Below are 23229 nucleotides of genomic sequence, written 5' to 3' on the forward strand. Positions count from 1 at the left end.
GCTTGAATCCATTAAAGATATTATTAACTTGGACATGACTTACGGTGGAGCAAGAAATAGAGTTCAACAATCCAAACCTTAGAATTAGGAATAGTGAGCCCATCTTAGAGGGAGAGCAATCGGTCCTTTTCTAAATACCATGAACCGCTTGATGTATGGTCCACATCTGGACTCCCTTGTTTGGTCCATGAGTGTTCTCGATTGAACTATCATTGACTTCACAACTTGAAGCTAGTGCTTCGTTTAGTCCGGAACATTTCTGTAGACAGGTAAATCATTTTCATCTTTATCAGGAATCAGCTCCTTAATCGGACCATAAAGCTTTGCCGATTCCATGGCATTTCTCTTTAGTATTGATTGGCGAAATTATACTTTTGGGGTTTTTCACATTTCCACTTGAAGGCTTCAAATCGGAGTTTTAGGGTTTAAGCATTACACTTGAAGATCAGCCATTTCTACACTCAAAGGTACCTTCTGTTTTCTATTTCATCTTCTAATTCAGGGTTCTGCTCAGATTGATTCATTGCAAATTGTAGATTGGGGTCTTGAACAACAAAGTCTAGGGTTTTTTAGAAAAATGGAAGAAACAAGAAATTCACCATATGGGGAAGATAGAATCAGTAGGTTACCTGATTCCTTAATTCACCAAATCCTGTCTTTCATTGATACTAAATATGCAGTTCAGACCAGTGTTTTGTCGAAGAGGTGGATTGATATTTGGAAATCTCTACCCTTTCTGTATTTTAATAGGAATTCGTTTTCCCATGAGAAAGCTGAGAAGTTTATTGATTTTGTTTACATGGTATTCCTATATCGTGATGACACCAATATTCAGAAGTTTAGTGTGGATGTGGGTTGGGAGGACTCTGCATTTGATAATACGATGATAATGAATGTTAATAGATGGAGCCTAAATGCAGTCAAGCATAATGTTCAGGAAATAAATATAGTAATCGATGAATTGCTTTATTCGCCATATGAAATTCCTCGACGACTCCTGAGTTGTAAGTCACTGAGAAAGCTGGTAATGAAAGTGTCAAGTGATGCCTTTGCAGATGTCATTCTACCAAGATCAATGAATTTACCTCAGCTTAAAGTACTAATTTTATATGGATTATCAGTCTCCAAAGAAGAATTATTTGATGGACTCTTATCTAGTTGTCCAGTTCTTGAAACTTTAGAGATAGTTGATTGCGTTATGCAAATTAATGATCGGAGGAATTCGATTATTGATTCTGTCAGCCTTAAGAAGTTTACGTACAGTTGTTGGCTAATTGATAAAATGGATCACAGTATCAAGTTATGTGCTCCAAATTTGAAAATCTTCAATTGGACATCTTTCTTGATACAAGATTTTTCTTTAGAAAACTGTTCTTCTCTATCCGAGTTAGTTTTACGCTGGAAACCAGAAGAAGATGGGGATACAGAAGCATATTCAAGTCTCACTTCAGAGAAAAAAGAAGTGTATGCTAAACGTATGATGCAATTTCTTGGAGCGGTTAATATGGTGAAAGCAATGAAATTATCATCTGTATTGCTTGAGGTATAGGTGCTTCCTCTCTTCCTTGAATCAGACATCTTTACATATATGCAGAAGTGATTAAATATATTTTAAATAGTTTAAGTGATTAAGAAATTTTCTTTTGTTTCTCAAGGTTCTCTCACGAGTTCCTGACTTATCAGACTGTCAACCACCTCGCTTACGTAATCTACAATATTTGACGCTGGAAATGTGGCCTGCAAGAGGTTGCTTGCGGTCTATAGCATTCTTACTCAGTATTTCTCCTAATGTAGTTGAAATTTGAATCGAAGGAGGTAACGTTTAACCAAGTTCTCCGTTTCATTATTTGCCCTGCAATGTCACCCCAACAATTCTACATCTAAGTTTTTCATCTATCTCATCAGGCGACATTTGTTGTTGTACACTAATGTTGGAAAATCCAAGTGTTTTTCTTTATTTTATTTTGTACTATAATATTTGTCACTAAGTGACCGATCAGTTGTTGTGATTGTTTGGATGTAGTCAAATTTAGCCGACGTTGGAGATAACCAGGAGGAAGCAGGATTGTCATTGCCAGGAATGTTGTCTCATCTCAAGTCTGTCCAGATTGAAGAAGTGGTAGGATGTGATGCTGAGCTCAAAATTCTGAGTTTTTTGTTAAAAAATGCGATGGTTTTGAAGAAAGTTGATCTATTTATTCGTTCTGGTGTTGGCTCACCTGATAGAGTGGAACAAGTTAAGCAATTCAAGGATAAGCTAAGAGCAGTTCCTACAGCTTCTTCAAGTATCGAGCTGGTGTTTCATTAAAGCTTAGTAGGTGACGATGGGAGCTTTACTAGAGCCTGCAACCAAAAGTAGTCAGACGAAAGTTCTTAAATGGAGTTAACTAACTACAGATGCTTCTAGTGATGCTCTCAAGGACAGAATTAGCCTTTTTTTAAAGCAATTGAAGTCATGCAAGTGCACACAGGTCATAGCACATGACAACGGTATTTATTATGCACTCGTACTCGCTACTAATTCAAGTTTTGGCTGCTTGTTCTTGTGTCAACCCAGACTGTTTAAATCATAATTTATGAAGGGGTATACCAGTATTAGGAGGGGGATACCAATCCACTGATCCAGTTGTTTTATATGGATTGGTATCACCTCGCCAATACTGGTTTTCCCATTTATCAATCCTGTTATTTTTTATTTTATTTTTGGGCAATGAAATGCATTTAGTAATGTTCAATTGCATACTTTGAGAAGAGTAGATGTGCATCATGCATTCACTTGTGTCTCTAGCACAGCACAAAAATACTCTCTTATTACAATAGCTCAAACCTAGACTGCCACATTTTATTTTATTTTTATGCAAAATTTGCTTTCACCTGCGCTTGTTCTTTCTTAGTGATGTTAGCGTGCCCGTATGCATCGTACTAAATTGCAAGAACAATGAATGCAATTGCCTATCCTAATTTGTTGCAGATATTCATGTTAACATCCATTTTGCACAAAATCAAGCTCTAGTCAAGAGTCGTTTAGCCTCTTTGTGTTTTTGTTGTTCACTAGTAAGTCATGCATGGGAATTGGACTGGATTTACTCCACCTAAATCATATGGGCCTAAATGAGAAGTACTAAACAGTCTTCATCCGATCTGAGAAGTCTATAAAGGGTAAAATAGTAATCTTGTAAAACCCTAATTTTTCATATCATCATCACCAATGTGATTATAAAAGCTTGCTTCAGTAGTCCCTTTGTAGTTCTACGGCCTCTCTGCTCTCTCTAACTTAAATTTGAGGACCAATCTTTTGCAATTGGTAGGAAAAAAACCTTGATTTTCTTACACTTCTCAGATTTGTTGCTTTGTTTGTGTGTGATTCCTGGCAATGATCGGAAAGAGAGAGGGCTCTAGTGGGGTACCATAAGATTTGATCTTTTTGATTTCATGATTAAGAGAAGAATTAGAATATGAAACAGGTGCCATCTTTTGAATCATAGAAGTGCAAGTTGGTCTCCCCTGTAGCAATCATGTATTTAAATCTGTGATTCAAAGATATTAGGTACCTTTTCGGATATCTATTCTCCTCTTTTGTTATGATATCTGATTGATTTTATCTTCCCATTGTTTTTGAGTCAAAATTACACTTGATATGAACCTATTGTTACATCTATGGTGTGTACTAAATTTGTTGCTTGATTCATTGGGTTAATTGAGTCTGAATTCTGTTGCAGTTTTTATTACTGGTTAGTTTTATTAATTGGTAGCAGCAAGAAAACCATCTGGGATGTTTGTGTACCAACTCCATCTCATAATTGTGATGAATGCGTTTTTGTTAAGTTTTGTGGTCTTTTTTGTGTCTCTCTAGTGAGATAGGGGAGGGACTCACGGTGTAACATCCAGCCCCTGCTAGTCTCGAGGGGTGGGGGTCAATTTCCTCCTCTCAGAATTAGCAAGGTCTGGATTTTTTAACTATGGGTTCCTTTCATGTTTCACGGGCAAACTGAAGTCCAGTCAGGTTAAACCATGGTACCTTTGTCCCTTTACCTTTTCGTTGATTTGACCTGTTCTATGTCTTTGTGGTTTTGTTTGTTCTTATTTGGCTAGGTCAGGATTAGTTAGTTTGGTTGAATAAATAATGAAGTTTGCACTGGGCTCTGAGCAGAAATTCTGTGCTAACTGATTGATATTCGGCCTAGAAAGCCAGTTCTGATACTTAACCATATCTAGCTTCAATAATTTTCCTAGAGAAAATATTTGTATCTTGACGAGTCAAAAAAAAATTTGTATTCGGATCCAGAATTAGGAAATTTCTTCTGTGTCTGTGTTACAGTGTGGTTATGTTTGAGGTTATATTTTGAATTAGGAAATTTCTTCTGTGTCTGTGTTACAGTTTAGTTAACAAGAAGTTTTGACATCCTTTGTTGCTTGATTCGTTTGGTTGATTGAGTCTGAATTCCTTTGCAGTTGTTATTACTGGTTAGTTTTATCAATTGGTAGCAGCAAGACAATAATTTGGAATGTTTGTCTATCAATTCCGTCTCATATTTGTGATGAATGCATTTTTATTAAGTCTTGTCTCTCTCTTTTCTTTGGATTTTGGATATTTATTGAGGAAAATGATATCCAACCACGGTTTATCTTAAGTGAGATAGGGAAGGGACTCACGGTGTAACATCCAGCCCCTGTTAGTCTTGGGGGGGTGGGGGAGGTCAATTTCCTCCTCCTTAGGATTAGCAAGGTCTGGTTTTTTAACTATGGGTTCCTTTCATGTTTCACGGACAAACTGAAAGTCCAGTCCAGGTTAGTGTAGCAGGATTGTTTTGACCTGTTCAATGTCTTTGTGGTCGTGTGTTCTGATTCGGCTAGGTTTGATTCAAATTTGTGATTAGTTAGTTGGGTTGAGTATATGATGAAGTTTGCACTGGGCTCTGAGCAGAAATTCTGCGCTAACTGATCGATATGCGGCCTAGAAAGCCAGTTCTGATACTTAACCATAACTAGTTTTAATAAATTTAATAATTTTCGTAGAGAAAATATTTGTACTTTGATGAGTCAAAAAAAAAAAAGTTCAGATCTGGAATTAGGGAATTTCTTCTCTGTCTCTGTAATTCTGTGTTACAGTTTGGTTATGTTTGAGGTTATCTGAAAGAAACCCCAAGACACTGGCTTTTCTGGTGAATGATGCAGGTCGAGTTTCATTTAATTCTCCTTTCTTCGATTCTGCATCTCTTCCTAATCTATCACTCGGAGTTTTTACTCTTTATCAATTAGCAGTAAGTTATCCTCTTCAGCAGGTTCCTCCGGTGGTCGAACAAAGACTCTAGGAATGTCTAGGAGTCCAGTGTCGGCTATTCCTTTAACATTGGTGTTCATATCGGCGATGGCCTTTAATACGATCGTAGCATGACCCGTTTTGGATGACTAATAATATAACCTTTCTCCATGGACGTGTTTATAGTACAAGACTTGCGTGACTCATGCCCTCCTAGTACAAGGCTTTCCATTCCATACAGACCAAGGACTTGATCATACCACCCGTGACCCGACCATGAAATGTGACATCAACATCAAATCTATAGAAGCCGGTACATCAATTGTTTCTTTTAGGACCACCCGACCTTTCGTATAGATGCAGCACCTGTAATATATTTTGTGTTACCCGTCCTTTGCTCCGTTCTGCACCACATACATGGTTTTTATCGATTGATTTCTTCGGACTTATAATTGGAGTTAATATTTCTTTGGCTCACGATAAAAAAGGAAAGAAAACAACCCCACTCGTCTGCTACATGTACGAAATCTGCCGACCTGATACCTTTTTCTAACCCTTGCGGACTTTTTTACGGATTTTTCGGCCAGAACGGTAATTAGCCTGTGCACATTTTGGCACACAGCGCGGTTTTGATTAATTTTCAGGATTGGAATAGATGCCGGAAGGTTGTCCCGTTACGTGTACATTCGCAGGGGCTTTATTGGAAATACCGGTAAATCGAGCGTCCGGGCACCAAATAAAAGTCCCATCATCACAGTACATTATTTTCATAATGTTGTGAGCCTACACTTTATGATTTCAGGCAGAAATTTTGATTCAGGGGAAACAGCAGCTTTAAATTCATCAAACACTTTTCACGTCCACCATTAATTCTCTGACTCCGCCATAACAAATCATAATCTCCAGGTACTTCATTCAAATTCTTCTCTTTCTCATTTTTTTTCCTGCAGTTCTATCTCACTGATTCATTTGTTTTCCATGCCCATTTTGAGCTCAAACATGAGGATTACATCTTCTGTTTTGGTATCGTGTTTGTTAGACTCCATTGATCGTTAGTGATAAGTCCATTATTACCCTCTTCTTCTTATTAATGTCACAAATCTTAATGACACTCGAGTTCATAAGAACGAAGGGTGTTTTGGACATTCAGCACGGTTGAGTACTCTTCTCTCATTCGACCATTTCCTATCTCCGGCTTCTTCTTCATTATCCTTGTTAAGTTGTTACCATTCATTTGTTTCAAACTGTACATTTATTTTGCTTTGGTAATCAAAATTCTAAAACAAATTGAGTTCTGAGTTTGAACAGCTGAGAATGGCTGATCATCACCAACTTCATCGCCACCACCATGAACGAGAAACTGATGAAGATGAAACGGAAGAGTTTAAGGTGGAAAAATTTAAGGATCGGATTCTATCATCAAGAGGAAGCCGGTTTGATTTGATAACAAACGAGTTGGGACTATATAATCAGATTCGAAGAAGATTAATCAGTAGAGAAGATGTTATTAATGGTATTAAAGGATTTGTCATTCATCCGGACAACAGGTATGTTACTAAAACTAGAATTCCTAGTTAAACACTTCTTTCTGTCGCCGCAGATGGCCATTACATTTGCATCACAAAAATTCACCACTGTAAAATACATTCAGTGGGTTGTGATACGAGCGCACACTGCATTAAGTGTGTCCGTGTGATTTTAGATGGTTAAGTCGTTCGGTGATAATATCAGTAACCTAAGTTTAAAACTAACCCTGTAAATAGTCTGCTAGGTGCATTAGGAAACTCCTGAAACATGTTTCAGACAAGCAAGCACATGCGTACATGCCGAAAACAAAAAATATCCTTCTCTTCTGGTTTTTATTCAAATGATTACAGGAAGTTCCTAAATCATTTGCTGTCACGTAATTATCTATTTAGCTAGCTGTAAGTAGGATCATAAATTTATATTTAGATAGAAATTTTTTTAATCTATAAAATCTTATCGTATTAGTACTAATTATTAAACAATGTAGACTAAGTAGAATTATATGCCACCTGCGGATTTAGACGTAAACAAGTATATCCTATTATCGTGTCTATTATTTTGATGTATTTGATTATACACAAATTTTTGCCTAGTCATTCTTATAATAAATACACAAATCAATGGTCGTGTAGCCACGCCAGTAACCAGCAACATTCATTTTATATTTGCATAGAGACACTCTTGAAGAAGATGGGAGAAGACAACAAACCCCACGGTCAACTAAAAAATTTAACGATGAAAAGCGAGTTTTGGCCAGCGGCAAAACATCATGGATTAGCTTGTTTTTGTTTTTGTAGTTTGTCTTTTTTCTAGTACTGAAACAAATAAAAGGCCACCCAACTTTAGTGCAAAACATTTTTGTTTTTCTATTTGTACCATGAAGGATGAAATATATTATTAACTGAATACAAAAAGCATCTGTACAATGGAAACCGATTCACTAGAATACTAGTAGATGGTTTAAGATATCGAATACATATTTTTTTTATTAGATGGTTTTCTAAGATACCAAACATTTAAAATATGTTTTTTTTTAATAAAGTTTGCACTTTGCAAGCTTGTGGGCTGCTCTATTTCACATTTCACAAACAAAACACTACCAGTTTTGGACAATTTTTTAAAAATACATTTAGTATAAAATTATGAAAAAAAATTATTTAATTTTAAATGTTTACATATTTATTTGTTTTTCAAATATTTTATTATTATCGTTATGTATATTACTAAATTCTACTAGTATCTTTGTCCCTGAAAAATGGTTCTCTCACTTTTAAGGTAAAAATAGAAAAGTGAAAGATCCACTTTTCGTAGGATATTTTTAAAAAAAATAAAAATAAATATAGATGTATTCCAATAAAGAAAACAAAAACAAAATAAAACATACATTTAATATTTATTAGAAAATTCAAAATATATAAATGTTAAGGTTCATTTTTGCTGTTAATAAAACAAAAAATCAGGGCATAAAGAAAATGATCATACCACGTTTATAGCTTTTCGTTTTTGTAGGTCAAAATTATAGGTCCAAAAACTTTTATCCCCGTCTTCTAAAAGGTGGTGTTTTCAAAAAAAAAATAAATAAATAAAAACCGAACACCAATACAAGAAAAAAATTTGTTTGATTTTTTTTTACCTAAATCAGGTTTTCAAAGTGCTTACCAAAGGTAATAACAAGGGAGGTCGGTTGTTACTCATTAATTGTTGTTCAGTAAACATAAGACAATATTTCATGAAATTTTCAATTTCTTTTAATTCCTTTAAATCTAAGCAAAATTTCTTCAAAGTTTCGCCAGAATCTTCTGAATGCAGTACAAAATATATTTTAATTCAATTAAATTTCATTACAGTTGCTTCAGATGACTAATAAATTAATAGAAACTGATAAGTGTCGAATTTCATGGAATGTTACCAGAGTCATTATATATTATGTCATTTAACAAATCATTGTAGATTAACACACCAATATTATTTTTACTCTACATACTGATTATAAGATTCTAGCTTCGTTAATTTTCGACCTTTTCTAAATCCGTTAAATCTAAGTTATAATTTCTCCCAAATCTTCCAATATTACTATAAATTCATTTAATACATTTAAATCTTCCTACAATTACTCAAATGATAGTTGTACTACGATTACTCAAATGATAATTGAATTAGAAAAGATCGAAAAACCACAAATTTTCCTAAATTCTAATTTCTTCTCAATTTCTGCTATTTCTTTCAAATCTAACCAAATTTCTTCGCAATTTTTCCAAAACATACCTATTTTTTGCGGACTCACTATCATTTACTCAAAAATGAAACCTTAGTTCGATTAAATTTCTTGTCACCCCCACCACGCAATCATCTAATATAAACTAAAAGTAAGAGAAAGTTAATAAGATGGAAAGGACATGGACCCGTATTTTATTCCTTAAAAGAATCGGAAATTCACGCATAATTCGTCATACCGAAAAAAAAATTTCTTAAATACGGGCTATTCGAGACAGTGAGGGGATAGTTCGCAGGATAGCTAGAGCAGTTCCAGTGGGTCGGAAAATAAGCAGATTTTCTCATTAGCACCCCAAAGTGAGACTACCAAACCAAGGAGGTGGATGGGAAAACGCTCAAAATTGAGAGTTTTCCCATCTCGTCTCTAATTGATCCGAGCATCTCAACAAGAGACAATTGGGACGATCATCTCAGGTTAGACGCTGCTCGTCTCATACTGAGCAGGTCGGTCCATTTTCAGCCGATAAAGGCTATGTTCATTCAACAGTTATAATCTCATTCCCTAATACAATCGATTTCAACTCCAAAATTACACCTTCTCCACCTTTTGCACCCATAATTTCCGACAAGTGGCTTAACCGTGTTTGAAGATTTATCTTTGTGCAAAAATTCTAAAGAGTTTATTTAATTGAAGATTTATCTTTGTGTAGAAATTTCGTATATCCATCTAAGGATGCGGAACGAAGACAAAATGGTTTAGTATAAGTGTGAGTTATTGGAGAAAACTTTATGGAAACTTCTACTGACACCGATAATCCGAATAACCATAATGCAGTTGGGATGTTTTGTCGATATCAAACTACAAAAACCTAGTGGTAGGATTTATAGCTTTAGTTCGAGTTATGAATCAATAGATGTTGATGAAATTGTTTTAAGTTTTAGATAAATGTAAATTTAAATTTAGTTTTAATTTACTTCCTAAATAGATTACTACTAATTAAACGTAACCATGTACATAAATATATTTGTGCTAATTTTAGTTAAACATATTACATAAGCATAATTAGGCGTTCTCATTCCATCTCATGTCATATGTTCCCCTGCATCAATACTCTTAACCCTTCATATAATCTTGTACCTTGATATCTCGCACCTTAATTAAGATCCTTCACCTTGAGGTCCAGCAAACCATGGATTTATTCCTTGAGTTGGAGAGTCTTCGAAGTTTAATGATCTTCAATAACCTTGATAAACCTGAGGATATGGAGAGGGTATGACCGGATGATAGCCTTCTACTTTCATAATGTTGACTTGTGAGTTCGCCACTCTTTCCTAGAATGTTGGAGTTCCAATATTGGTTGAAAAATCGGGACTGAAGCTCATGCTCTCTGCCATTCCGCGTAACTCTTGTACGTATAAACACTTAGTTTTCATATACCTTAACTCCATTTTTTTCAATTGTTCACGACTGGTCGATGTCCTGTATACGAATTGGGACGGTCGAGATCTTGCGAAACAATTGGAAGTATCCGACGTTCTCCACCCAGTGTAAGAGACTCTAGATCCCACCTCAATTCTGGCAAATCAAACCCAACTGATAAAGATTCTGATCTTGAAGGCGCCAATGAAGATTAATTTCCTGTTGAAGGATACCTGGTGTAACATGGAATCACGGGCGGTGGATCTGTTAGATGGCCAACTTTCAGCAATGCTTTACCCATTCAATAAAATTCAGCCAGTAGATGTGTAAAACATCTACACCAATTATCGGCTCTACAACTGTTTTGAACCATTCATCGTATTGGTATTTTTCACAAGGTGAATAATGTTTCTTACCTTTTCTAGCCTCTACTCTTTAATCTAGTGTATTCCATTCCAAAGATGGTGGATATAGATCGAGGCCTGTTTAGAACTCCAATTTTGCCAACTAATTGTCTAACAAGTCTTTCTCAATAATAATAAACACCATGTTCCTTGACTGGACTGTAGAACACAACGCGATGAAGTGGAAAATCTTTGATTGTTTGAGAAACATGGTAGTTTATCTCCCAAAATCCTCATACGACATCCATTTATTAGTATATTTGTTTTTAAGCATGTTTTGGTATCTTTACACATGCATATTATCTACCTCTCTTTTATTTTGTTTCTTATGCCAGTTATAGGCATTATACCTTACAATCATTAGGAATTTTATTATGGTGTAGTCTAAAAGTCTTGGCGCACCAATGTCAGAATTTGATTACCATTAAAGCTAAAAGTAAACAACATAAAGTTAGAATTACTTGCTAAATTTATTTTTAACTAATTAAATCCAAACGATATATATTGTCATATTTACCTCAAGGAGACCCCATAGACCGTACGTCGATGCTTGACGAACCCAAGCACGCGATATCGAGAGAAATGTATAACTCGGGTAATATAGCGGACCCCCAATCATACTTGGAAACAACCTTCATATCTCGCAACGCCTTTAGCCATCCTACTTGAATACTAGCGCTTGAGTTGGGGAAAAAACATGAACCAAGTTACCATAAAATAAAAACCTTGACAATTTTTGTATCTGCTTCAGGGTCATTTATTTCCGAATAAAAAACGCCTTTGTCATGTAATTTTTGGGTTAGAAATATCTTTAAACCGGAATTAGAAATTCCAGCACTTGTTGTAGTACTTCTCCTGGGTTGTGAAATGTAAAGTACAACTAAAGTTCATCTTCATATGTGTCTTCTGCCAACCAACTTTCTTAGTCAAATGGAACATCATCTCGTATACCGGAAGGTATTCCAAACAAGAAATACAAATTTAATGGTGTTGTTCATGTAAAAACATTAAGATCATTAATTTCATACACATTTTCGTAGTGATTGCATTTTAAAATTATATATCAAAAAAATTGACATAATTTCAAAGTCTGTAAAATGAAAGTGTGCCATCAACACTCCATCAATACGTACACTAATATGGGATGTTGTTTAATTTCATCTCTTTAATATGGTACAAAGTGATCCAAGTAAATTTATTGACATAGAAGCAGGAGGTAGATCCGCATAAACTTTGCTAACTATGTAGGAAACACCTCTTAGTTTTTGAGCTTTGCTATCTCGTGTGGGGACATGGGGACGTAAAAAGGGATCTCAACTTTTGTAGACAAATGACCTTGAGATTGTGATGATTCTCGTACGGAAAATAGAGTGAAATTGTTCCCTTCATCACAGATTCTTGTGTGCCGACATATTGTAATACCCCGATATTCGGCAATGATTGGTCGAATGGAATATAAGTAATGGTTTTTCCTTTCCTAATACCGAAGCCTTTTCAGCACAATTGGCTCCAGAGTTGGCAGAAAACTCTGCAGTTAAGCGTGCTCGGACGGGAGCAATTCAGGGATGGGTGACCTCCCGGGAAGCTGCTGTTGGATTACCGCAGCGATGCCGCTGAAAACCTCACACTACCAGATGGTCGTAGTGGCTAAGTGGGGACAGTATCGATGGAGGGACGGGTCATTACACATATGTTGACTGAGTTTATTCAAAGGTGGTTTTCAGTCTCTTTGGCGCCTAATTTCTTGAGACATTTCTCCTCACACTACCGGATGACCGCAGCGTGACCTCTAGGGAAGCTGTTGTTGGATTACCGCAGCGGTGCCCGTTGAAAAACTCACACAACTAGATGACCCTAGTGGATAAGTGGGGACAGTATCGATGGAGTGACGGGTCATTACACACATGTTGACGGAGTTTATTCAGAGGTGTTTTTTTTTCAGTTTCTTTGTCGCCTAATTTCTCGAGACATTTCTCCTCGCACTACCGGATGACCGCAGTGACTAAGTGTGGACAGTACCGGTGGAGGGACGTGTCATTACACATATGTTGATTGAGTTTATTCAGAGGTGGTTTTCAGTCTCTCTGGCGTCTAATTTCTTGAGAGAGATTTTGGGTGAGTTGAGAAGTTAAAAGAGATTGTTATTTATAGGTGTTGAAATTTCCAAAATCCATTACCTGATTACCGGATACTTTAACATTAAGAAAATTTATAAAATATTCTCGTATTAGCGGTTTAGCCCATAAAGATTTTGGTTCGCTTAATAATTTCCAAGCTATTTTAGTAACCATTACTACGTTTGTTTCATACTTTTATTAGCATCTCCAAATCCAAGTTTCCCTTACATGGTTGTTTTATAAAGAAAATCCCAAGACTTAATAATATAAATGCATGTTGAATTGGATTCTTTTCCTTATCGAAAATCTCATTGTACAACATTAATATTAAAAGTAAACATATTAACTAAGATATATTTATTCGGTATCAACTTATTAACTTGGTTTATAATCTTACTGTCCCAATTTTGAATTTTGTTTTCTCTTTTCAACTAGTGTGTCCAAATTCTTTAATTTGGATCTATGTACGAAGATGAAAGCTCTTATACCAATTTCTTATGTGGTATTAGAAGTTGAAAACTACCTCGTAAGAGACTGTTTGAATACAAGAAACAGAAGTTAATTCCAAAAATCAAAAACAAAAATAACTTCTTTTACACAAATCTATTCTTTTTTTATTTCCGGAGGTGTTTTCAAACTAGCTTCTTAAATTTTACTTCCAGAGTCAAAAAGTAATTTCCAAAGTGTTATCCACACGTCCAACAGCACTTCTATCAAAAGTCCAGCCCCTCCCTTAAAGGCCTGACTTCGTATGTACCGTTGGTTTTTCATTTCCTTTACCGCCAAAGTCCCCACAGAGGAGAGTAGTTGTGGATTAAAGAGAAGCAAAATCTTCGATATCCCTTTTAGGGTTTCACCACCTCTACCACGCTTTCTTGAAATCGAAGAATTCTTATTCAATTACATCAGAATCTCATATTCAATTCCCAAAATCGAAGGAGTTCAAGACTTCAATTTCTAGGATTTTACTGTTTCCTGAGTTGTTTGTTCCCTTTTCTACCTTCATAGCTTTTGAAATTTTACTTAGATTTTTACTAAAATTTAAGCTTACTCAAAAATGCAGGTGGTATTTGATATGGACAAGGATCATACTGATATGGGCAATTTATTCGTCATTCTTTACTCCGATCGAATTTGGATTCTTCAGGGGTTTGCCAGACAAATTATTCATTCTCGATATTGCTGGGCAGTTTGCTTTCTTCGTCGATATTATCATTCAATTCTTTGTAGCTTTCAGAGACCCACAAACTTACCGTATGGTTTCCAAGCGGACAACCATTGCTCTCCGGTTTGTTTCCTGTTCCCTTCTTGAAAAAAGGCCTATTTACTGGTGTCTTGTTTTGTGAAATGTTAATGTTCTATGTACATTTGTTAATGAATTTGGTGCTGAATTGCAGTTATTTGAAATCGAGTTTCATCTTGGATCTTCTTGCTTGCTGTCCATGGGATCTTATCTATGCGGTATATATTGTTTTTCAGGCTCCCGTCCATTTATTGTACATTGTTATTTCACTACTGTTTGTTGCTTCTTATGACCTGCTTTTACAATTTCGACAGCTTACTTTTGGTTAACCTAGTAGTCTAAAATGGTGGTTTCGGCAACCTTGAAATTAGCTTCTAAAGAATTCGATCTGTTGGAGCTGGATTAAATTCTTATTTCTAAGAGTATTTGTTGTTTTCATCAGACTTGTGGTAAAAAAGAAGAAGTGAGATATCTCTTGTGGATAAGGCTGTACCGAGTGCGAAAAGTAATACAGTTTTTTCAACATATGGAGAAAGACATCCGGATCAACTACTTGTTCACTAGGATTATAAAACTTCTAGCTGTTGAGCTCTATTGCACTCACACGGCTGCCTGCATCTTTTACTATCTGGCGACAACTCTGCCAGCTGAGAAGGAAGGATATACTTGGATAGGAAGTCTGAAATTGGGCGACTACAGTTATTCGAATTTTAGAGAAATTGATCTTGGGAAACGATACATTGTTTCACTGTATTTTGCCATTGTCACCATGGCAACTGTTGGTAATTGTTTCCTTTCTCTCTTTACTCATTTCAAAGCATTTCAAAGTTCACTACAAATCGATACTACTATTACTTATCCTAGTATTATAAACACTTAGGTCAGCGAAGAATACTATTCAAGAAGGTTCAGGATTTACATCTTACTTAAACACTAGAAAGTAAGGGGAAAACTTTTAGATTATTCCATCAATATTCTTTTCCATGGGCTACAAAGATAGGATCTCTAGTTAGCAGTGGACGTAGGTTCCAACCAGAGTAGGTATGAGTTTGAGCTTGCAACTCTATTTGCAATACAAAGTAACTCTGCAGTGTACTATGCATGCTGAAGTCACGAAGGCAGACTTTGGTTATGCTCATTGCTGATAAGTGAACTAAATTATCATCGCTCAATGGGCAAGGAACATCAATTGCAAGTAACAAGATCTGCAGTGCTACGACTCACGTTGTTAGACATCTTTTCTGGTTCTAACTTTTAATTTTGGTTGTTGAACTTTAGGGTCATCAAATAATCTGACTCATCTGAGTTTTCAATCCCTCTTTTAGATTAAATGTATATAGAACACTACCTTGAGTTAAGCAACAAAGTTCGTTTCTAAGCTAGAACACTAACTTTAGGGTAATCAAATAATCTCCTTTGGTTGCCTAAGCTAGTCTTTGTACAAGAAATGCTGCTATGGAAATTGGGTTACAACTTACAAGTTACAACTTCACTGCAACAAGAAAACTAGTGATCAGATTGAAATATTACAAGGAAAACTAGTTGCCCATATGAATAAGAAATTGTGTCTACTTTGAAAGAACAAGACTTTTAAGTACTAGACAACAATGAAGCTTTTGTCATTACATGTGAACAATTGTTAATGTTAGAAGTTAGGGCTCAGCTGGGGGGCACTTCTCTTCATTATTTATTTGGCGTAGTAAAGACTATGATAAATAAAAGAAGATTGCAGATAATCCCAGTAGTGCTCCTAAAAGCTGAGAGGTTGGAGATTCATTGAAGATTATGTGCAAAAATAATATACTGAGAACCTAAAAATGGGCTTTATCAAGAAACTGTTTGTGTTTGAGTTGTTTCATCATCTTTACCATCATTCATGTCACCGAAAGAAAATAACACTAATGAGGCACCTCTGCCTTGTTTTTGTACGCCGAAAATCCGTATATTGTAACGAAGAACATGTTACGATTCATGCATTTCTTTCTTCTTTTTTTCAGTTAGTTGTATTACCATCCACTAATTAAGATTTTCAGTCATGTCTAATAAATAATGTCTTCTGCAACAGGTTATGGAGATATACATGCAGTCAATGTCAGGGAGATGATATTCGTAATGATTTACGTATCGTTCGATATGATTCTTGGAGCTTACTTGATTGGTAACATGACAGCTCTAATTGTAAAAGGATCAAAGACAGAAAGATTTAGGGATAAAATGGCGGACATAATGAAGTACATGAATAGAAATGAACTAGGAAAGGAAATATGTGATCAAATCAAAGGTCACTTGAGGTTACAATATGAAAGCAGCTACACAGAGGCTGTGGTTCTCCAGGATATTCCAATTTCGATCCGGGCTAAGGTATTATTTGGAAGTCTACTATATATAGCACACAAAATTTATCTAGTGGGGTTTGACATTATTAACCTCTCTAGTCCACTCCTTTTACATTGGTTGATATTAATACTGCTTCTGAGTTGAAGGCTTTCTTTACCTAATATGTTCATGTGATACTATCTATTTTCTATTGCTTAATCATATTGTACTTTGTTCCTTTATGTTGCAGATTTCACAAACTTTATATAGGGATTTTATTGAAAATGTTCCTCTTTTTAAAGGATGCTCTCAAGAGTTGAAGAATCAGATTGTAAGTATTCTAACTCACTGACTCACCTCACATAGAGAAAGAGAGGTTAAAACAAGGGAAGTTAAAGATAATATCGATGTTAGATTGATGACCGACAACTCAGTTATTTACAGAAAGGATGTTTGCACTGGAATATAACACAAGATGGGCGTGTAGAAAATCTCATTCTTAAGATTGTCTTGCAGTTATCTGCTGTACAAGTAGCAGTGTCCACTTATTATTATTATTACTGTAAAAATCTTTAGATGTCATAATTTTACATCTGAGTTAACCTCTCAGACCTACTTTATATCTGCTATCCCAATACTAACAAGTATTTTGTGGGGCAAGTGGTATTGCCTAAAGGCATAGTCTGATGTTAACTAATGGAGCTTGCGTTTGCACGTTTTTCCTTTCTTTCAGGTAATTGGACTCCATGAGGAGTTTTTTCTTCCAGGAGAAGTGATTATGGAACAGGGCAACATTGTTGATCAAATTTATTTTGTTTGTCATGGTCTGCTGGTATGCATAAATTATCTTTTCTTACTTGACATCTTTTCCTCTCGTCTGTGTATTGCATTTATTGTTGAAATTATCTGACCTCATAATCCATTTTGAACATTAGCTGAATATCTAGATATATAGAATCTACAAATGCGTAGTCATTTTTCGGTTCACAAAATCTTTCTTTTCTTCTGAGTTTGTTTTGATTTCTTTCCGTAGTTCCAAATAGTTTGTCGAAATACTTTAATTCCTTCATTTCAGTAGTTATTACACCTTATTATTTTTTTTTCCTAATATAGGTGTTTCTGTTTACAGCAAGAGATGGGTGTAGGGGAAGAGGGATCGGAAGTAAATATCTCACTTCTTGAACCTAATAGTTCATTTGGGGAACTTTCCATCCTTTGCAATATGCCTCAGCCTTATACCATTCGAGTTTGTGAACTATGTAGGCTCCTTCGACTTGATAAGGAATCTTTTATAAATATCCTGGAGATTTGTTCATCTGATGAGAAAATAATCTTGACCAACCTTTTGGAGGTAAGCAAAACAGGGGATTGACGGGTTGTTAGTATGTTTCAAAGTTCTGTTATATCAATTGACGTTTGATATCATATGAATTTGCATGGTCCTCTTCTTTTATTATGGTTCAGAGTATGGCAAAGTTGAATGCTTGCTTCACCTCTTATGCTTAAAAAGTCGGTATGTAATATGTAAAATCAAAATCATCTATACCATAATAGAATGGGTCAACAATTAAAGAAAGATCTTGATCTGCATGACAAGTTTCCTGAGTCGACTTTCAGAACTGGGGTTGTCATTGTACCTTACTGGTTAGTTAAGTGTTTTGTACTTAGTATCTCTTGTTTCTATTCAAAAAATGACTTGGATTATCTTTATCTTCTTGCTCGTTGGTCTTTGAAATGAACAATCTGTTTGGGACAGTTATAATATTTTTAGGAGGCAATTGCCTTTGATCAGAAAATTTTGTAGAACTGTCATTGCGTAAGCTTCTTTTCATAAGCTGCACAATGCTCACCAGTTTTCTTTGATTAAAATAATTTGGGTGTAGTTCTCCAATGTTTTTAATTTACTTAGTAAAATTTTAATCAGTCGTGGTACTGCAGTAACAATTTGTTTATCAACCTTTTATGTTCAGTTTCATTTTTTTCTGTATCAGACAATTAACTGTGACAAACTGACAGGAGAAAGGGTCTAATAAAGACTTTCACGGAATGGAGCAATTGGAGTCGGACATCATGTTTCATATTGGAAAGCAAGAAGGTGAGCTGGCTTTGAAGGTCAACAGTGCAGCGTATCATGGGGATTTGTATCACCTGAAGCGTTTGATTCGAGCTGGAGCTGATCCCAGCAAAACAGATTATGATGGAAGGACGCCTTTGGTATGAAACTCAATAATGAATTATCAGATTACCTGCTGTGTCCCGCTCAATTTATTTTACTACCTTGCTTTTCGTATATCGTCGCCCTAAGATAGCAGAACTGAACACTGCGGTTACATTGTGGGATAAGATTACACTTGTAGATAAGTCATTCCCTCTGAAATTTTGGTTTTTGAATCTAGTGAAAAACACTTGTCGACTTATCGTTATACTACCTTATTAATTGCTCTCGTTGACTTAGTGGGTCGGTCTGATGTTTGTTTATTAGTGCTAGTTTAATAGTGAATGTATATAGAATTTATTTCTGTTAGGGTGTCTTTTTAACACTTGTGTAATCAAGCTAGCATGCCTTGAATTTTGCAAGTAATTAATCGTGTCGTTTCGGGATCTTTATTTTTGGTTCACTGGAAATATCTGTGGAATACCTCTCATAATTCTATTCGATATGCCATATCATCTCCTACTCTTTTTACATTTTAGTTGAACACGAGCTTTCTTAATGTATAAGTTTCAGTTTCTGTCCAGAGCCCTCGCTAGTATGATCATTGATCTTTTACCCAAAAATTTATTAGTTTTTGGTGCACCAAACCATGATATTTCAGTATTTTTCAATATTGATTCCTTGAAAAGTGTAAATTTGAAATTGTTGCTTGAATTATCCGTTACTTTTAACAGCATATCGCAGCGTCAGAAGGATTTGAACACATTACGTCTTTTCTTATTCAAGAAGGTGTTAGCGTAAACATTGCAGGTAAGTGGTTAGGTGGGTTATTGCACTCAAGCTCCGAATATTTTAATTTTCTGGAAGATAAATTTTAGCTTATTTCTTAGTAACACTTCTAAGCTAATGTTGATTAGATAACTTTGGAAATACACCTTTATTCGAAGCCGTCAAGAGAGGAAATGATCGAGTAGCTTCATTACTTGTCAAGGAAGGAGCGTTACTAAATATTGTTGATGGCGGTAGTTGTCTCTGTCAGGCTGTTGCAAGGGGGGATTCAGATTTCATAAAAAGGTTGTTGTCCAACGGATTAGATCCGAATTCCAAAGATTACGATAAAAGAACAGCACTTCATGTTTCTGTTTCACAAGGATTATATATGATTGCAAAAGTGCTAATAGAAGGTGGGGCTAGTGTGTTAACTCGCGACAGGTATGCCCTGTAAATCCATTTGGTAGATATAATGAACATTGTTACTTGTCTTTCTTTCTTTCCTGTTTTATTTTATCCCCCTTAGACTTCTTATAGTGCAAATTTCTCCATCAAAATACGGTCATAACCGCAGATCCTTCAGGCCAAATCCAGTACTATGTCTGAACCTTGATTTCTTGCTATCTTCTTATTTTCGTCGTATACCAGTCTTATATCTTTCGTTTGCATGGTGTTATCTTCCACGACCCCTCTCATTTGTCATTCCTATCTATTTTCCAAGCTTAAGTATCTTGTGGATGTACAGCTTATACAATCTTATGAAAAAACACGATCTATTCTCCAACCATTTTGTTATACTGCGCAGAGCCAGCAACTTTTTATCTGATGCTCGAATTTATCAACTTTTTTGAAACTGCAGATGGGGAAATACTCCAGTCGATGAAGGCTGCACTAGTGGAAACAAGAAATTGGTTATGCTATTGGAAGAGGCAGAGTTAGCTGAGCTGTCTAAGGCAAGTGCCAGTGATAGTACATCAGAAATACAAGGTACCCTACTCGCGTACAAAATTAATTTCATCTTCTTTCAGGTCCTTAAACTGATGGTAGAGGTGTTAAAAAAGAAGTAAGTTGAACCGTTGAAACGTAACTGTATAACGGCTGAGCTGATTATATCGACTAATGGCTGAGTACCCAAGTTATAGAATATGTTGGTCTCGTGTGAGAGTGATTGGAATTTACGGAGCTCTTCCTAATTAAAAATCAAACATGGGATCATCTGCAATTGGCTTTTTAGCAAGATTATCCCAACTCTGATTTAACCTAGCCAAGTGTTGAGGAATTGTTGAAATTTGAAAGTCCAGCAGAGTCAAATAACTGTAATACGAGGACTTGTGATTTATAATGTTCTTTTGTGAGCAACCTTAGGTAGTGTATATCCCCATATATTAGACTTAGTTCCTTGCTTATTCTCGTGTTTCAGTTACAAATAAAGTGAAACCAAGGAAATGCACGGTATTCCCTTTCCACCCTTGGGACCCGAAGGAGAAACGAAAAGAAGGAGTTGTCTTGTGGATCCCAACAAGCGTGGACGGGCTCATCAGTATGGCATCAGAACACCTTCAATTCTCTGATGGTTCACGCATATTATCCGAGGATGGTGGTAAGATCCTTGATATTGAAACAATTCATGATGGCCAAAAGCTTCATCTGGTTGATTGATATATAGAAGACGATCAATGTAAGAAACAAGTACAGTCTTAGGTATTGAATCTGGACAATAAGTGTACTTAATTGTCCTAAGTTTTAGTTCTTAAGAATACTCATGTACAGATGCGTTTGGAGTCTGCACTAATCAGTAGAGTGTGTTGCCATTTTTGATTTGTAGTTATGTCCTTGGGGTTTCTATACCGATCCCGGGTTCATTATATGTATGAACTGATAAAATCAAACATTTCATGTCTTCATTTGTTTAAACTATTTGTAATGTTGATTGGTATCAGAACCTGGGAAATACGACTGAAGCTAGTAGTAGAACAGTTGTGCTAATTGGCCGAATATGAATGCACTTTATTTTTCTGACACGGTTTTGTATTTTAGTTGTTAGATTATAAAAACCAAGTAGAGGCACGGATCGCCATTGCAGTAAATAGTAAGATCGAAGGGCTTTTATCCATTTCTACTTCAGCGGGACTAAATAAGAAGAGAAAGACAGAAACTGAATAGAGTGTGTAGTAGGGATTAAATGATGACTAGGCTTCGACCCAGTCCAATTTAATGAGTTCCCGATTTAAGGGTAACATGGTAATTTAGATTTGTACCACTGTTGTATAATGCCCCCTCTCCCTCACTGGACCGGTCATTTACCTGGTAGAAAATGGTTTTTCTGATTCTGAATAATCTTCTCATTTTCTTAGGTTCAGGGTTCAGAGAGAGTAACCATGTGGAGAAGAAATTCCATATCGTCAAAACTTCGCTACCTATCAAACGGTAATCACAATCATAATTTTCAATACCCAGATTCTCTTCTTCGTTCTGTAGTGATTTTCAATGGTTATGAAGTTCGAGCAGGGGTTTCACATACTCAACTTCACTCATCCAGTGGAGAATTTCCGGTCTATTCTTCTAATTCGTTGAAATCAGAGATCCATAAATCTGATGCAAATCGAGCTTTAAGGCTTTTATCTTCGTCATCAGCAGCAGATGTTGTTGGACCTTCTGTAGCTGCTGCTGCTACTACTGCAACCTTGGTAAAAGCCAGATTAAGATTGGTAAAATGTTTGATTTTAAATGAATTTAGGGTTTCATTTTAAGATTCCAGATTAGATAATTTGTTTGATTGATACTGGTTATGATCTCTGTAGATTTTCATTTGAATTTTAAACTTGATTCTTACTTTAGAGTAGTAAATCTATCAACCTCATAGAGTTAACATTCCCCCATTTCCCTACTAGATTTCATTTGAATTTCTTCTGGTAAAAAACACGTCAAATTTGGTTTTAGTTCAATGGCCTGTATACATGTTGATAGCTTATATTACAATAACTAAGGTAAACATAGAAACTAGGTTGGTGATAAACAAGTGCAACCCAATCAGTGGTCAATTGAAATTTCACAGTTGTTTCCCTTATTATTCTGTTCGGGCTAAAGAATGTCCCCAAGAAACAATTATGGTTAAATGGGAAGATATGAATCTCAAATTTTTATTGCATGTGTTGGAAAAGAGAAACAAAAGATTTACACCGTTCTAGTGGCTCAAAGATTAGAACCAAAAGCTATAGCTTGGAAAACAACTGAGAAAGGAGTATGAGCCAAGAGCCATAACCAATCATCCGTAAGATATAAGTGCATGACATAAGTTGAAGTACTAATTGGGACAGCATATTTTTTGGTGCATTTCGAGTCTATGATTGGAGAGTTTTGGTTCATTTTTTAGTCTATAATTGGAGAGTTTTCCGAAGGTTGGTGGAGTTCATGTCATTTACTGGCTTATAGAATTATTACGCATTTTTAAGTTTTGTATAATTTGCACAAATGCATTGATGAAAGTTATTTTGTTGTTATATTTGAGGAACTAATTACGGTTTTGGTTTTTGCATTTCATCGTAGCATGCTGGTTGTGGCAACTTCTGGGGCAGGGTTTGTTCTTGGAAGTGGTGGTGCAATTGATATAGCTGGACTTTGCTTGACCTGTACTGGTACCATGATGGTTGCAGCATCTGCAAACTCCTTGAATCAGGTTAGCATTTGAACTATGTAACATTTATCATATCTCCACCCCTCAATTGAATAGCTAGTTCTCACATTATTGCCATTGAGGCAATCCTCTCTTACAATTATCAGCTGTATCTTGTCTCAGTTTGCA

General features: G+C 35.8%; 2 protein-coding genes and 2 non-coding genes across 4 annotated transcripts; all 4 read left to right on the forward strand.

Moving 5' to 3' along the window:
* Nucleotides 1–202: 202 nt before the first annotated feature.
* Nucleotides 203–2700, forward strand: LOC113343243 (FBD-associated F-box protein At4g13985-like). Its single transcript, XM_026587495.1, has 3 exons — nucleotides 203–1543; nucleotides 1656–1815; nucleotides 2024–2700. The coding sequence occupies exons 1-2, from the start codon at nucleotides 578–580 to the stop codon at nucleotides 1803–1805; spliced, it is 1116 nt and encodes a 371-aa protein (XP_026443280.1). The 5' UTR covers nucleotides 203–577; the 3' UTR covers nucleotides 1806–1815; nucleotides 2024–2700.
* A 1416-nt stretch (nucleotides 2701–4116) lies between these two features.
* On the forward strand, nucleotides 4117–4201 carry LOC113343399. Its single transcript, XR_003357229.1, has one exon. It is a non-coding gene; the product is annotated as a small nucleolar RNA snoR118 (small nucleolar RNA).
* A 689-nt stretch (nucleotides 4202–4890) lies between these two features.
* Nucleotides 4891–4975, forward strand: LOC113343398. The gene has a single exon (XR_003357228.1). It is a non-coding gene; the product is annotated as a small nucleolar RNA snoR118 (small nucleolar RNA).
* A 967-nt stretch (nucleotides 4976–5942) lies between these two features.
* Nucleotides 5943–21448, forward strand: LOC113343315 (potassium channel SKOR-like). The gene is made up of 14 exons (XM_026587545.1): nucleotides 5943–6166; nucleotides 6569–6807; nucleotides 14006–14230; nucleotides 14340–14403; nucleotides 14628–14967; nucleotides 16251–16546; nucleotides 16752–16832; nucleotides 17235–17333; nucleotides 17631–17852; nucleotides 18518–18715; nucleotides 19391–19466; nucleotides 19574–19868; nucleotides 20287–20414; nucleotides 20848–21448. Exons 2-14 carry the CDS (start codon nucleotides 6575–6577, stop codon nucleotides 21084–21086), a joined length of 2496 nt encoding a protein of 831 aa, XP_026443330.1. The 5' UTR covers nucleotides 5943–6166; nucleotides 6569–6574; the 3' UTR covers nucleotides 21087–21448.
* The last annotated feature ends 1781 nt before the right edge of the window (nucleotides 21449–23229 follow it).

This window comes from Papaver somniferum, unplaced genomic scaffold (genome assembly GCF_003573695.1).
Source record: "Papaver somniferum cultivar HN1 unplaced genomic scaffold, ASM357369v1 unplaced-scaffold_57, whole genome shotgun sequence".
In the NCBI taxonomy this organism is placed as follows: domain Eukaryota; kingdom Viridiplantae; phylum Streptophyta; class Magnoliopsida; order Ranunculales; family Papaveraceae; genus Papaver; species Papaver somniferum.